The sequence below is a fragment of the Mesoplodon bidens genome, assembly GCF_964165515.1.
Source record: "Mesoplodon bidens genome assembly, chromosome: X".
NCBI classification, from domain to species: domain Eukaryota; kingdom Metazoa; phylum Chordata; class Mammalia; order Artiodactyla; family Ziphiidae; genus Mesoplodon; species Mesoplodon bidens.
Genome location: NC_138163.1, coordinates 93,854,201 through 93,871,938, shown reverse-complemented (window position 1 = coordinate 93,871,938; position 17,738 = coordinate 93,854,201). Strand labels below are relative to the sequence as shown.

Sequence of the window (17,738 nt, the reverse complement as noted above, 5' to 3'; positions counted from 1 at the left end):
CCTATGCTCCCCCACTCTCATGCCCCTCCACTGCAGCCTCCCCTTCCTGTCCTGGGGAGTCAGGCAGGGAGTGGGGCTGGCTCCTGAGCCAGGCCGACCCTACCTTGGGGTGGACTCCAATGAGGAGTTTTGGTGTAGAACTCCTCCTTGAGAGAAATGACGATGGCCTAGAACTTTCAAGTCAACTGCTCCTTGATGTAATTTGCCACTCGTGGGAGGGACCACAGAGCACTTAACAGGGCTGAAGCCCTAACACTCCCTGTGTTTTCCAGTCAGAACCATAGGTGGAGGGGAGTGACGTCAGCAAAATGGCAGCATAGGAATTTCTAGTGTTCACCCCAACACAGAAACATCAATTTGAACAAATATCCACACATGAAAATATCTTCACAAGAGCTAAGGATTTCAAGTGAAGAATTATGACACCTTGGTGAAGCTCAGAAATAATAAAAGATTCATTGAAGGGTGTAGGAAAGATAGATTTACATTACCCCCATCACGCACCCTCCACGTGTGGGCAGCCCATGGCAGAGACACCTTCCCTGTTGTGGGAGGAGAGCGAAGTGAGCACCTGACTTCACCATGGACCACAGAGCCAGCCTGAAACAGCACCAGGGTGACTCCAACAACTCTAAGTGGCTCTCTGCAAGCTCCCATGAACCTATGCCCCTAAGTCACCCTGGCACCTGCTGGCTCCAGTGGACCCAGGTGGCTTCCATGGCACTAAGCTCCAGGTGGGCTCCTACAAACCCAGGTCCCTGCTCACCCCAGCACTTACTGGTGCCAGCTGCCTGAGGCAGTTCCCACAGTCCCATGTGGCTTCCTCAACTCCAGGCTTCCAGTGGGCCCCCATGAACCTGAGATTCTGGCCCACCTGGGCACTAGCTGATTTCATTGGCCCCAGGCAGCACCCACAGAACCAGGTGTTCCTGGCAGGCTCCCACAAACCCAGGCTTTCAGCCCACCCAAGCTCCAGCCTGCTCTTGTGGCCTGGGCAGCTCCTGAGGGTCTCAGCTCCTGGCAGACTTCTGAAAACCTAGCAATGCTGGCTGACTCCCATGGTACCAAGCTCCTGACACATCCCAGCACCAGCTGGTTCATGCAAACCTGTTGACTTCTATGGCCCCAGGCTCCCAATCAACCCTCGTGAAATCAGGCTCTAAATGGGCACCTGTAAACCTAGGTTCCCTACTGGGTCCAGCACCAGGCAGACTACCACAGACCCAGACCCCTAGCCCACCCCAGTGCTAGGCTGGCCTCCATGGACCTAGACACCAGACTGGTTCCCACAGATCCAGGCTCCTTTTCTGCCCAAGCACCAGACTGGCACTAGCAGAACAAACCTCCAGGTTGGACCCTGAGGCCCCAGGTTACAGATATACTCTCACAGCCCCAGCCTCCAGGTTCACACTAGCACAAGGCTGGCCCTCATCATCCCAGTCCCCCGGACAGCTCTCATGAAACCAGGCTCCTGACCCATCCCAGTATCAGACTGGCCTCCATGGGCCCAGACACCAGGCCACCCCAGGAGTCCCAGTGCCCAACTTGTCCCTGTGGACCCAGGATCCAGGTCTGCCCATGAAGACCCCAATCCCAGGCCCATCACTACAGTCTAAAGCACCAGGCCCACAACAGTGAACCCAGGTTCCAGGCCCACCTCCATAGACTGAAGCACCAAGCTGGTTCCCATGTACACAAGCACCATGCTTGCCCACCTGCTGACCCAGGCACTAGACTTCCCATCCAAGGACCCCAGCAGCAAACCTTCCCATGGATACCACTAGAAAGCCCACACAGAATCTTTAGACAGTCTGATTGGTGAAGGGCTGTGTCTGCTAAAGCCAGTCTGTAAACATTGGAAAAAGTGCCTACTTCCTGAAATGTACATACACCAATGCAATGCACAAGGATCATGAATAATCAAGGAAACATGACACCACTGAGGAAACTAATAAAACTTATTGACTGAACCTAAAGAAATGGAGGTCTACCAACTGCCTGACAAATAATTCAAAATAATTTTATTAACACTTACAAATGGATTAAATGACAACTTTTATGTTAGCTATATTATATCTCAAAGTTTAAAAAAATTTAAAGATAAATTTGGGGAAAGAAATCCTATTAAAGAAATTCAGTGAACAAAAAGAACACAAAGATAGATATCTAAATGAAATTAGGAAAACAATGGAGGACAAAATAAGTTAGACAACAAAAACAAACAAACAATTAGAAAACAAGCAAACAAACAGAAATCCTAGAATTGAGGAATACAATGACTTCACTGAAGGAAAAAGAGCTCCAAGAGTAGACTTGACCAAACAGAAGAAAGAATTTGGAAGACCTGGAAAACAAATTATCCTAAATCATCCATTCAGAAGAGTAAAAAGAAAAAAGAATAAGTGAAGAAAGCTTATGGGAATTATGGAATATCATTAAAAGGAACAATCTATGAATTATTGGAGTCCCAGAAGGAGAAGACAAGGCGAAAGAGGCAGAAAGCTTGATTAAGAAACAATGGCAATATTTTGGAAGAGTTTGAGAAGGATAGCTATTAGCTCTTCTCTAAATGTTTGATAGAATTTGCCTGTGAAGCCATCTGGTCCTGGGCTTTTGTTTGTTGGAAGATTTTAATCACAGTTTCAATTTCAGTGCTTGTTATTGATCTGTTTATATTTTCTATTTCTTCCTGGTTCAGTCTTGGAAGGTTGTGCTTTTCTAAGAAATTGTCCATTTCTTCCAGGTTGTCCACTGTATTGGCATATAGGTGATGGTAGTAATCTCTCATGGTCCTTTGTATTTCTGCAGTGTCAGTTGTTACTTCTCCTTTTTCAACACTAATTCTGTTGATTTGAGTCTTCTCCCTTTTTTTCTTGATGAGCCTGGCTAATGGTTTATCAATTTTGTTTATCTTCTCAAAGAACTAGCTTTTAGTTTTATTGAACTTTGCTATTGTTTCCTTACTTTCTTTTTCATTTATTTCTTATCTGATCTTTATGATTTCTTTCCTTCTGCTAACTTTGGGGGTTTTTTGTTCTTTCTCTAATTGCTTTAGGTGTATGGTTAGGTTGTTTATTTGAGATTTTTCTTGTTTCTTGAGGTAGGATTGTATTGCTATAATCTTCCGTTTTAGAACTGCTCTTGCTGCATCCTATTGGTTTTGGGTCATCACATTTTCAAACTCATTCTAGGAGGCCACCATCACCCTGACACCAAAACCAGACAAAGATGTCACAAAAAAAGAAAGCTACAGGTCAATATCACTGATGAACATAGATGCAAAAATCCTCACAAAATACTAAAAAACAGAATCCAACAGCATATTAAAAGGATCATACCCTGATCATACCCTGATCAAGTGGGGTTTATCCCACGAATGTAAGGATTCTTCAATGTATGCAAGTCAATCAATGTGATACACCATATGAACAAACTGAAGGATAAAACCTATATGATTATCTCAATAGATGCAGAAAAAGCTTTTGACAAAATTCAATACCTATTTATGATAAAAACTCTCCATGATGTAGACAAGGAGAGAACCTACCTCAACATAATAAAGACCATATATGAAAAACCCACAGCCAACATCATTCTCAATGGTGAAAAACTAAAACCATTTCCTCTAAGAACAGGAACAAGACAATGTTGCCCACTCTCACCATAATTATTCAACATAGTTTTGGAAGTTTTAGCCACAGCAATCAGAGAAGAAAAAGAAATAAAAGGAATAAAAATCAGAAAAGAAGAAGTAAAACTGTCACTGTTAGCAGATGACATTATACTCTACATAGAGAATCCTAAAGATGCTACCAAAAAACTACTAGAGCTAATCAATGAATTTGGTAAAGTAGCAGGATACAAAATGATGCACAGAAATCTCCTGAATTCTTATACACTAATGATGGAAAATCTGAAGGAGAAATTCAAGAAACACTCCCATTTATGATTGCAACCAAAAGAATAAAATAGCAAGGAATAAACTTACCTAAGAAGACAAAAGACCTGTATGCAGAAAAGTATAAGACACTGATGATAGAAATTAAAGATGATGCAAACAGATGGAGAGATATACCATGTTCTTGGATTGGAAGAATCAACATTGTGAAAATGACTCTACTACCCAAAGCAATCTACAGATTCAGTGCAATCCCTATCAAACTACCAATGGCATTTTTCACAGAACGAGAACAAAACATTTCACAATTTGTATGGAAACACAAAAGACCCCGAATAGCCAAAGCAATTTTGAGGAAAAAAAATGGAGCTGGAGGAATCAGGCTCCCTGACTTCAGACTCTGCTACACAGCTACAGTAATCAAGACAGTATGGTACTGGCACAAGAACAGAAATATAGATCAATGGAAGAGGATAGAAAGCCCAGAGATAAACCTATGCACATATGGTCACCTTATCTTTGATAAAGGAGGCAAGATTATACAATGGAGAAAAGAATCTTCAATAAGTGGTGCTGGGAAAACTGGACAGCTACATATAAAAGAATGAAATTAGAACACTCCTTAACACCATATACAAAGATAAGCTCACAATGGATTAAAGACCTAAATGTAAGGCCATAAACTATCAAACTCTTAGAGGAAAACATAGGCAGAACACTCTATGACATAAATCACAGCAAGATCCTTTTTGACCCACCTCCTAGAGAAATGGAAATAAAACCAAAAATAAACAAATGGGACCTAATGAAATTTCAAAGCTTTTGCATAGCAAAGAAAACCATAAACAAGATCAAAACACAACCCTCAGAATGGGAGAAAATATTTGCAAACGGAGCAACTGACAAAGGATTAATCTCCAAAATATATAAGCAGCACATGCAGCTCAATATCAAAAGTCAAGCAACCCAATCCAAAAATGGGTAGAAGATTTAAATAGATATTTCTCCAAAGAAGATATACAGATTGCCAACAAACACATGAAAGGATGCTCAACATCACTAATCATTAGAGAAATGCAAATCAAAACTACAATGAGGTATCACCTCACACCAGTCAAATGGCCATCATCAAAAAATATACAAACAATACATGCTGGATAGGGTGTGGAGAAAAGGGAACCCTCTTGCGCTGTTGGTGAGAATGTAAATTGATACAGCAACTATGGAGAACAGTAGGGCGGTTCCTTAAAAACTAAAAATAGAACTATCATATGACCCAGCAATCCCACTACTGGACATACACCCTGAGAAAACCATAATTCAAAAATAGGCATGTACCACAATGTTCACTGCAGCTCTATTTACAATAGTCAGGTCATGGAAGCAACCTAAGTGTCCATTGACAGATGAATGGGTAAAGAAGATGTGGTACATATAAACAATGGAATATTCCTCAGCCATAAAAAGAAACGAAATTGAGTTATTTGTAGTGAAGTGGATGGACCTAGAGTCTGTCATACAGAGTGAAGTAAGTCAGAAAGAGAAAAACAAATACCTTATGCTAACAGATATATATGGAATCTAAGAAAAAAAAGAAGGTTCTGAAGAATCTAGGGGCAGGACAGGAATAAAGACACAGGCATAGAGAATGGATTTGAGGACAGCGGAAGGGGGAAGGGTAAGCTGGGACAAAGTGAGAGAGTGGCATGGACTTATATATACTACCAAATGTAAAATAGATAGCTGGTGGGAAGCAGCTGCATGGCACAGGGAGATCAGCTCGGTGCTTTGTGACCACCTAGAGGAGTGGGATAGGGAGGGTGGGAGGGAGACGCAAGAAGGTTGAGATATGAGGATGTATGTATATGTATAGCTGATTCACTTTGTTATAAAGCAGAAACTAACACACCATTGTGAAGCAATTATACTCCAATAAAGATATTTTAAAAAATAAATTTTTTTAAAAAAGAAAAAGGTATTTCATGTATCTAGAAACCAAAAGAGAGAGGGAATAGTTATACAAGACAAATAGACTTTAAGTAAAAAAAATGTAGACACAGAAAGTCATTGTATAATTATAAATTGGTCAATTCATCAAAAGGATATAACAATTGTAAATATATCTGCACCCAATATCAGAATACTTAAATATATTAAGCAAATATTAACATGTCTGAAGGGAGAAATAGACAACAATACAATAATATTAGGGGACTTCAATATCCCACATTCAACAATGGATAGATCATCCAGAGAGAAAACCAATGAGGAAACCTTGGCTTGAACTATATCCTAGACCAAATGAACCTAACGGACATATACAGAGCCTTCCACCCAACAGCAGAAGAACACATGTTCTTCTTAAATGCACATGGAACATTCTCCAGGATAGATCATATATTAGGTCCCAAAACAAACCTTAGAAAATGTAAGAGGATTGACATACTTTTCTGACCACAATGATATGAAAGTAGAAAGCAATAGCAGGAGGAAAACTGGAATTTTCACAAATGTGTGGAAATCAAACAACACATTACTGAACACCCAATGGGTTAAAGCAGAAATCAAAAAGGAAATCAAACAATATCTTGAGACAAATGAAAATGGAAACACAACTTACCAAACTTTATGGGATGCAGAAAAGGCTGTTCTAAGGGGAAATTTTATAGTGATAAATGTCTACATTAAGAAAAAAGAAATGTCACAAATAAACATCTAAAATTACAGCTCAAAAGTGTAGCAAAAGAACAAACTAAGCCCAAAGTTGGCTGAAGGGAGGAAATAACAAAATCACAGTGAAATAAATGAAATGGAGACTAGAAAAAGTATAGCAAAGATCAGCAAAACTAAGAGCTTGTTTTTTGAAAAAAAATGACAAACTTTCAGCTAGATGAAATAAGTAAATAAGAGAGAAGACTCAAATAAATAAAACAAGAAATGAAAGAGAAGGTATTTAAACTGACACCACAGAAATACAAAAGATCAGAAGAGACTACTATGAACAATTTTACACCAACGAATTAGACAACCTAGAATAAATGGACAAATTCCTGGAAACATATAATCAACAGAGACTGAAACATGAAGAAATAGAAATTTTGAACAGACAAATAATGAGTAACAAAATTGAATCAGTCCAAAGCTAGATAGTTTAACTGGTGAATTCTACCAAGATTTAGAGAAGAATCAACCCCAATCCTTCTCAAACACTTCCAAAAATTTGAAGAGGGGGCTTCCCTGGTGGCGCAGTGGTTGAGAGTCTGCCTGCCAATGCAGGGGACATGGGTTCGAGCCCTGGTCTGGGAAGATCCCACATGCCGCGGAGCAACTGGGCCCGTGAGCCACAATTACTGAGCCTGCGCGTCTGGAGCCTGTGCTCCGCAACAAGAGGAGCCAAAATAGTGAGAGGCCCGCGCACCGCAATGAAGAGTGGCCCCCGCTTGCCACAACTAGAGAAAGCCCTCGCACAGAAACAAAGACCCAACACAGCCATAAATAAATTAATTAAATAAATTAAAAAAAAAAAAATTTGAAGAGGAGGGAATCTCATTTTACAAGGCCAGCATTACCCTGACATCAAAGCCAGATAAGGATACTACAAGAAAAGAAAAGTACAGGTCAATATCCCTGATAAATATAGATACAAAAATCCTCAACAAAATATTAACAAACCAAATTCAACAGCATATTAAAAGTATTATACAACATGATTAAGTGAGACTATCCCTGGCATGAAAGAATGGTGCAAATCAATAAATGTGATACACTACATTAATATAATGAAAAATAAAAATTATATGATCATCACAAAACACATAGAAAAAATGCTTAACAAATTTCAACACCCTTTCATTACAAAAATTCTCAATAAATTGAGTATGAAAGGAATGTACCTCAATATAACAAAGGCCATATATGAAAAACTCACAGCTAACATCATAGTCAATGGTGAAAGGTTGAAAGGTTGGCTGCTATGATCAGGAACAAGATAAGAATGTCAACTCTCATAACTGATATTCAACATAGTGCTGGAAGTCCTAGCCAGAGCAATTAGACAAGAAAAAGAAATAAATATATCCAAACCAGAAAAGTAAAATATCTCTGTTTGTAGATGAAATGATCTTATATAGAGAAGAACTCTAAAGACTTCATTAAAATAACTGTTAGAATTAATAAATGAATTCAGTGAAGTTGCAGGATACAAAACCAACTTACAAAAAGCAGTCACATTTCCATATAATAACAATGAACTATCTCAAAAAGAAATAAAGATAAAAATCACATGTACAATAATATCAAAAAGAATGAATAATTAATAATAAATTTAACAAGGGAGATGATAGATCTGTATACTGAAAACTACAAGACCCTGATAAAAGAAATTGAAGAGGACACAAATAAATGGAGAGAGAACCTGTGTTCGTAGATTGGAAGAATTAATATTGTTAAAATATCCATACTACCCAAAGCCATCTATAGATTGAGAGAAATCCTGATCAACATTCCAAGGGCTTGGACTTCCCCGGTGGTCCAGTGGTAAAGAATCCGCCTTCCAATGCAGGGGATGCAGGTTTGACACCCGGTTGGGGAACTAAGATCCCACATGCCATGGGGTAACTAAGCCTGTGTGCCACAACTACTGAGCCTGCAAGCCTCAACTGGAGAGCCTGCTTGCTGCGAACTACAGAGCCCACTTGCTCTGGAGCCCACACACCACAACTAGAGAGAGAAAACCCACACACCACAACTAGAGAGAAGCCCGCATGCTGCAGCAAAGATCCCTCAACTAAGACCTGATGCAGCCAAAAATAAAAAAAATAAATAAATATTTTTTAAAATTCCAAGGGCTATTTTCGAAAAATAGAAAAAACAGTCCTCAAATTCATATGGAACCACAAAAGACCCCAACTAGCTGAAAGCAGTTCTGAGAAAGAAGAGCAAAGCTGGATGCATCACAACCCCTAATTTCAAACTTTATTACAAAGCTATAGTAATCAAAAGAGTATGGTACTGGCATAAAGACAGACACCTAAAGCAATGGAACAGAATTCAGAGCACAGAAATAAATTCAGCAATATATGGTCAACTAATATTTGACAAGAGAGCCAAGAAAACTGAATGGTGAAATGATAGTCTCTCTCTCTCTCTCTTTTTAATTTTATTGAAGTATAGTTGATTTACAATGTTCTGTTAATTTCTTCTGCACAGCAAAATGACTCAAGTATATATATACATATATCCGTATATATATTATATATTATTTTAATATATTAATATAATTTATAAATTATAATATATAATATATATATTAATAATATTCTATTTATATATGATTTATTATTTATTATATTATATGATAGTATAATATATTATAAATTATATTTTAATATATAAAATAAAATAAAGAAATAGATAAATAAATAAAATAAAATATTATAATATATAATAATATACAATAAATATTATATTATATAATATATAATAAATAAATTAGATATTATATGGTAATATAATATATATCATATTATATATAAATTATAATAAAATATTATATATATTATATTATAATTTATATATTATATATTATTTTATAATTTATATATTATAATTATGCATTATAATATATATTATATATAATATATTATACTACATATATGTTATATAAATCATATATATTAATATAGAGCAATATTAATATATTATACATTATGTTATATATGATTTATTATATGTTATTATATTATAATATTTATATTATTATTTTATATTAATAATATTATTAATTATTATAATAATAATTATGTATATTAAATTAAATACATAATATATATAATGGAATATTATATATATATATATAAAATACATCTTTATCCATTCATCTGTTGATGGACACAGGTTGTTTCCATGTCTTGGCTATTGTAAATAGTACTGCTATGAACATAGTACATGTATCTTTTCAAATTATAGTTTTGTCTGGGTATATGCCTATGAGTGGGATTGTTGGATCATATCGGAAGTCAATTTTAGTTTTTTGAGGAACCTCCATACTGTTTTCCATAGTCGCTGCACCAAGTTACATTCCCACCAATAGTGTAAGAGGGTTGCCTTTTCTCCACACCCTTTCCAACATTTGTTATTCTTTTTAGTAAATAGTGCTGGGAAAACCAGATATTCACATGCAAAGGAGTGAGATTGGACCCTTATCTAACTCTACTCAAAAATAAACTTTAAATGGATTAAAGACTTAAACATCAGAACTGAAACTGTAAAACTCCTAGAGGAAAACATGAGGAAAGAGGTCCTTAACATTGACCTTGGCAATGATTTTTTAGATATGACACAACAGAAAAGGCAGCAAAAGCAAAAATAAACAAGTGGGACTACATCAATGTAAAAGGCTCTGCACAGCAAAAAAAAAAACAATCAGCAAAATGAAAAGGTAATCTATGGAATGTGAGAAAATATTTGCAAACCATCTATCTGATAAAGGTTTAATATCCAAAATATATAAAAAACGCATACAACTTAATAACCAAAAAACCCCAAATAATTGGATTTTTTTAATGGGCAGGGGAAACTTAATAGACAGTTTTTCCAAAGAATACATACAAATGACTAATAGGTACATAAAAAGATGCTCAACATCACTAATCATCAAGGAAATGCAAATCAAAACCATAATTAGATATCATCTCACTGCTTTTAAATTGGCAATTATCAAAAAGACAAGAGAAACGTGTTGTGGAGGATGTTGAGAAAAAGGAACCCTTGGGCATTGTTGGTGGGAATGTAAACGGGTACAACGACTATCGGAACCGATATAGAGTTTCCCAAAAAAATTAAAATTAAGACTACCATATGATCCAGCAATTCCCCTTCTGGGTATATATCCAAAGGAAATGAAATCACAATCTTGAAAAGATATCTGTGTTCCCATGTTTATTGAAGCATTATTCACAATAGCTAAGACATGGAAACAACTTGTCTATCATTGGATGAATAGATAAAGAAAATGTGGTATATATATAATGGAATAATATTTAGTCTTAAAAAGAAGCCAATTCTCCCATTTGCGACAATGTGGATGGACTTTGAGGGCATTACACTAAGTGAAATAAGTCAGAGAAACACAGAAACTGTATGATCTCATTTATATGTGGAGTCTAAAAACATCGAATTTATAGAAACAAAGAGTAGCAGGGAGGTTTCCAGGGGCTGAAGGTTGAGGGAAATGGGGAGATTTTGGTCAATGGGTACAAACCTTCCATTATAAGATGAATAAGTTTTGGGGACTTAATGTAACTATAGTTAGCAATACTGTACTGTATACTTGAAAGTTGTTATGAGGGTAGAGCTTTTATGTTCTCACCATAACAACAGTAAAATGGCAATTTTGTGAGGTAAAGGATGTGTTACCTCTCCTTATTTTGGTAAACATTTCACAATATATACATGTGAAATCACATTGTACATCACATTGTACACCTTAAACTTACACAATGTTATATGTCAATTATATCTTAATGAAGCTAGAAAAAATATTTATCAACTCATAGCTAACATTCTGCCATTACCTCTTCCTATACTCAAATTGTTTTAAAGCAAAGCCTAGATATATCATTTCAACCACAAATACTTCACTAGGTATCTCTAAAACAGTTTCCAAATCTTGGCACTGTCGACTTTTGAGGCCATGTTTTACCATCTTGTGCACTATAGGAGGTTTAGCAGCATTCCTCATATCTACCACTTGATGCTGGTAGTGACCCCCACCCCAGTTGTGACAAAGAAACGGGGACTTCAGACATTGCTAGATGTCCTCTTGGGGGAAAAATCCTCTACAGCTCTACCCCCAACAACTGCCCTCTCACACCAAGGTTATTACCTTTCACCTCACTTGCCTTCACAGCCTCACACTGCCTCATCTCCCCTGCATCCCTCCTTTTGTCTCTCACCACCTGCACCCACCATCCTTTTCTCTCTCTCTCTCTCTCTCTCTCTCTCTCTCTCTCTCTCACCTGCCCTCCCTAGCCACTTTCATCCCCCATTCCTGGTTATGTTGTTCACAGCTCACACCCACCACCAGCCTCAATACTCACCTCTTCCTGACTAATATCGTCCATGGTGCCCTTAGACAATGGCAACTTGATGTCCTGCATCTTGCAGGTCTGTAGCAGGTTGTGGCGGTCACTGCGTTTCTGTTCAAGCTTGGTCTCAATGGCTGTTACCTCCTTCTGTAAATGGGTCATTTCTCTAAAACGATCCAGAGAGATAGGTGAGACCCAAATCCAGCAAGCTGCCCATACTACGTACTTCCAAGCCCAGGCCTGAACCCACTCACTTGTTGGCACCCTCCAGTTTCTTACGAATCTCCTCCATTTCGTGGTTCTTGTCATTCACCTCTGAATTCCTGGCAAGGTGCTGATTCTCCAGGTCTTGTAGCTGGGCCATGGTCTCATGTATGATCTTCATGTGTCTTTGCTCTACCTGGTCCCAGCAGAGTGAATAGGACAAGAAGTGAAGACTTTCCCCAGCTCACCTTGGGATCTTCTCCCATTGTCCCCACCCTTTCCATCAGGCAGTTTGTTGGAATTTGTCTTCAATGAGCTCTGCTTTTACAAACCCCCATCACTCCTCTGACTTCTTTTACCCTTTTCCAAGTTATTTTGTTGACCTCCTCCCCACCCCAATATACAAGTTGCCTGCTGTAGAAAAGTTAAAAGTACAGAAAAGTATAAAACAGGGGGAAAATCACTCACAATCCCACCAGCCAGAGATAACAAATTAACTTTTAGCATATTTCCTCTGAGTATTATTTATAGATGACTCTATATAATTGAGACAAACACTATATTTTATTTAAGGTTATTGCTGTAGTCTGATTGTTTGTGTCTTCCCCAAATTTACATGTTAAAATCCTAACCCCCAAAGGTGATGGTATTTGATGGTATTTGGGAGGTGATTAGGTTATGAGGGTGGAGGCTTCATGAATGGAATTAGTGCCCTTATAAAAGAGACCCCGCAAAGCTCCCTAACCCCTTCAGCCATGTGAGGTTACAGTAAGAAGTCAGCAGTCTGCAACCTGGAAGAGGGTTTTCACCAAAATCTGACCATGCTGGCACCCTCACCTTGGACTTCCAGCCTCCAGAACTGTGAGAAATAAATCTCTGCTGTTTATAAGCCACCCAGTCTGTGGTATTTTATCATAGCATCCCAAATGGACTAAGACAGAAAATTGAGAAATAGGGGTGCTGATGTTACAAATATCTAAAAATGTGGAAGCAGCTTTGGAACTGGGAGATGAGTAGAGTTTGGATGTGCATGCCAGAAAAAGCCTGCATTGCTGTGAACAGACGTTCAAAGGAAATTCTACTGAATTGCCCAGAAGGAAAAGATGAGGGCTGTATAGAGATACCCAATCTTCTTAGAGAATACCTAAGTGGTCATGAAGAGAATGTTGGTAGAAATATGGATGATAAAAACCATTCTGATGAAGTTTCAGATGAAAATGAGGACACAGTGAGAAGGTGCTTGTTGTGAACCAGCAAAAGGGACCTCATCAGAATGTAACCATGCTGGCACCTTGATCTTGGACTTCCCAGCCTCTACAACTATGAGAAATAAATTTCTGTTGTTTAAGACTGCTACAGGGCTTCAAGAAGCAGGACATCAAATTGCCACTACCTAAGTGTATCATGGATGATATTAGTCAGGAAGAGGACAGTATTATTGCTGGAGGTGGGAGTGGGCTGTGAACAACATAACGGTTAAGGAAATGAGTGGCCAGGGAAGGCTGGTGAGAGAGAGAAGGATGGTGGGTCAGGGTGGTGAGATACATAAGTAAGGGTGCAGAGGAGATGAGTCAGGGTGAGGCTGTGAAGGCAGGTGAGATGAAAGGTAATAGCCTTCGTGTGAGAGGGAAGTTGAATTGTGGGTAGGGCTGTATGTCAGTAGGTGATGAGGGATTTTGTCAAATGCTTTTTCTACATCTATTGAGATGATCGTGCAATTTTCCCATTTATCCTATTAATACATTAGGAATTACATTAGCTGATTTTCATGTTTTAACCCACCTTGCATTCCTGAGATAAATCTCATCTGGTCATGGTATATAATTCTTTTTATATATTTCTAGATTTGGTTTCCTAATATTCTACTGAGAATTTTTACATCTATATATATTCATGAGGAATATAGCTCTGTACTTTTCTTGTGATGCTTCTGTATCAAGGTGTCAAGGTAATACTTGTCTCATAGAAAGAGTTGGAAGGTTTTTTCTTATTCCCTATTTTCAGAAATATTTTATAAAAAATTGATGTTATTTCTTTTAAAAATATTTTCTAGAATTAATCAGTGAAGCTCTGTGGGTTTGTGCTTGTCATTGTGGGAAGATTGCAAAATATCCATTCAATTTCTTCACTTGTTGTAGGTCTATTCAAATTTTCTACTTCTTTATGAGTTTGTTTCAGTAATTTGTGTCTTTCTTAGAGTTTGGTCATTTCACCTAAGTTGTCTACTTTATTGGCATAAAGTTGTTCATAGTATTCCTTTATAATCCTTTTGATTTTTGTAGGGTCTGTAGTAATGCTCTCTCCTTAACTCCTGATTTGTTAACTTGTTTCTTCTCCTTTTTTTTTTTTGGATGGTATAGTCAGTTTTATTGATCTTTTCAAAGAATCATCTCTTGGTTTCATTGACTTTCTCTATTTCATTTATTTTTGTTCCAATCTTTATTATTTTCTTCCTCTGGTTGGTTTGGGTTTAGTTTGCTTACCTTTTTCTAGTTTCTTTTTTAAAAATAATTATTTTATTTTATGTATTTTTAAAAATTGTGGTAAAATACAAATAACATAAAATCACTGTTCTACTTTCTGTTTCCAGGAATTTCACTCTTCTAGATACTGGTATAAATGGAATCATACAGAATTGGTCTTTTGTGACTGGCGTATTTCACTTAGCATGTTTTTTCCTAGCTTCTTAAGATATAAGTTTAGGTTCTTGGTTTGAAGGCTTTCTTTTCTAGTAGAAACCTTTACACCTATATGTTTCCCTCTAAGCACTACTTTAGCTATATCCCATAAATTTTGTGTGTTTTTCATTTTCGTTCAGTTCAAAATATTTTTCTAATTTCCTTTGTGATTTATTCTTTACCCATCTATAATTTAGAAATGTGTTATTTAATTTTTGATTTTTTATATCCCAAATTTCTTTTTGTTGTTGTTTTTGATTTCTAATTTAATTTTGTTATGGCCAGAGAACATGCTTTGTATAATTTAAGTATTTTAAATTATAAAATATAAAAATATTTAAATTATAAAAATATAATTTAAGTATTTTAAATTATAAAATATAAAAATATTTAAATTATAAAAATATTTATTCAGACTTGTTTTATGGCCTAGAAAGTGTTCTGTCCTCGAGAATGTTCAATGGTTGATGGAAAAGGATGTGCATTCTGCAGTTGTTGGCTGGAGTATCCTACAGATGTCAGTTAGGTCTAATTGGTCGGTAGTGTTATTCAAGTCTTTTATATCCTTGTTGATTTTATGTCTAGCTGTATTGAGAGTGAGTTTTTGAAGTTTCCAAATATTATTGTTTAGTTGTCTTTTTCCTTCAAATCTGTCAGTTTTTGTTTCATGTATTTTACATCGTTAGGTGTATGTATTTTAAATTTTTATGTCCTCCTGATGAATTGACTCTTTCGTCATTATAACATGTCCCTCTTTATCTCTGGCAACATTCTGTGGTCCTAAAGTACAGGCATTTCAACACTCTTATGGTTACTATTTGAATGATATATATTTTTCATCCTTTTTTTTATCTGTAAAATACTTTTCCATTTTTATTTTTAGGTAATTGTAGATTAACATTGAAGTTGTAACTGATAAACTAATTCAGCAAGGTAGCAGGATACAAGATTAACATACAGAAATCAGTCACATTTCTTTATTTTTTTACATTAATTTTATTGGAGTATAGTTGTTTACAATGTTGTGTTAGCTTCTACTGCATAGCAGAATGAATCAGCCATACATATACATATATCCCCTCCATTTAGGACACTACAGTGTATTAAGTAGAGCTCCCTGTGCTCTACAGTATGTTCCCATCAGTTGTCTATTTTATACATAGTATCAATAGTGTATATGTGTCAATCCCAATCTCCCAATTCCTCTCACCCAGGTGCATTTCTTTACACTAACACTGAAATATCAGAAGGGGAATGTAAAAAAACAATCCCTTTTAAAATCACATCAAAAAATAAAATACTTAGGAATAAACCTGACCAAGGAGATGAAAGACATATGCTGAGAACAATTAAATATTAATAAAGGACTTCCCTGGTGATGCAGTCATTGAGAATCCGCCTGGCAATGCAGGGGACATGGGTTCAATCCCTGGTCAGGGAAGATCCCACATGCTGCGGAGCAACTAAGCCCGTGTGCCACAACTACTGAGCCTGTGCTCTAAAGCCCACAAGCCACAACTACTGAGCCCACATGCCACAACTACTGAAGCCCGTGCACCTAGAGCCTGTGCTCTGCAACAAGAGAAGCCACTGTAATGAGAAGCACGTGCACTGCAACGAAGAGTAACCTCCACTCACCACAACTAGAGAAAGACTGCATGCAGCAACGAAAACCCAATGCAGCCAAAAATAAATAAATAAAATTTTAAAAAACATTAATAAAGAAAATTGAAAATAATACAAGGAAGTGGAAAGATATTCCATGCTCTTGGATTGGAAGAATTAATATTATTAAAATGACCATACTACCCTAAGCAATCTACAGATTTATTGAGATTCCTGTCAAAATGCCCATGACATTTTTCACAGAACTAGAACAAATAATACTAAAACTTATAGGGAACCATAAAAGACCCATAATTTCCAAAACAATCCTGAGGAAAAGGAACAAAGCAGGAGGCATAACCCTCCCAGACTTCAGACAACACTACAAAGTTACAGTAATCAAAACAGTGTAGTATTGGCACAAAAGCAGACATACTGATCAATGGAACAGAATAGAGAGCCCTGAAATAAACCCAAACACCTATGGTCAATTAATCTTTGACAAAGGAGGCAAGAATATACAACAAAAAAAAGACAGTCTCTTCAGCAAGTGGTGTTGGGAAAAAAGGACAGCTGCATGTAAATCAATGAAGTTAGAACAAACCCTCACATTGTACATGAAAATAAACTCAAAATGGCTTAAAGACTTAAGTATAAGACATGACACCATAAAACTCCTGGAAGAGAACACAGGCAAACATTCTCTGACATAAATCGTACCAATGCTTTCCTAGGTCAGTCTCCCAAGACAACAGAAATAAAAGGAAAAATAAACAAATGGGACCTAATCAAACATACAAGCTTTTGTACAGTGAAGGAAACCATAAAAAAATGAAAAGACAACCTATGGAATGGGAGAAAATATTTGCAAATGATGAGACCAACAAGGGTGTAATTTCCAAAATATACAAAAAGCTCATATGACTCAACAAAAAACCAAACAACCCAATCAAAAAATGGGCAAAAGTCCTAAATAGACATTTCTCCAAAGAAGACATATGATGGTCAACAGGCATATGAAAAGATGCTCAATATTGCTAATTATCAGAGAAACGCAAATCAAAACTACAATGAGGTACCACTTTACACTAGTCAGAATAGCTGTCATTAAAAAGTCTACAAATAACAAATGCTAGAGAGGGTGTGGAGAAAAGGCAACCCTCCTACACTGTTTGTGGGAATGTAAGTTGGTGCAGCCACTATGGAAAGCAGTTTGGAAGTTCCTCAAAAAACTAAAAATAGAGTTGTCATATGATCCAGCAATCC

The 17,738-nt window shown here is 36.9% G+C and overlaps 1 protein-coding gene across 1 annotated transcript; it reads right to left on the bottom strand.

Annotated features, from left to right (window-relative positions):
• Positions 1-1,612: 1,612 nt before the first annotated feature.
• Positions 1,613-12,367, bottom strand: LOC308609420 (structural maintenance of chromosomes protein 1A-like; the record flags this gene model as incomplete). Its single annotated transcript, XM_081223095.1, has 3 exons — positions 12,240-12,367; positions 11,998-12,151; positions 1,613-1,780 (listed from the first exon to the last, which is right to left on the bottom strand). The coding sequence occupies exons 1-3, from the start codon at positions 12,347-12,349 to the stop codon at positions 1,613-1,615; spliced, it is 432 nt and encodes a 143-aa protein (XP_081079221.1). The 5' UTR covers positions 12,350-12,367.
• Positions 12,368-17,738: the final 5,371 nt, after the last annotated feature.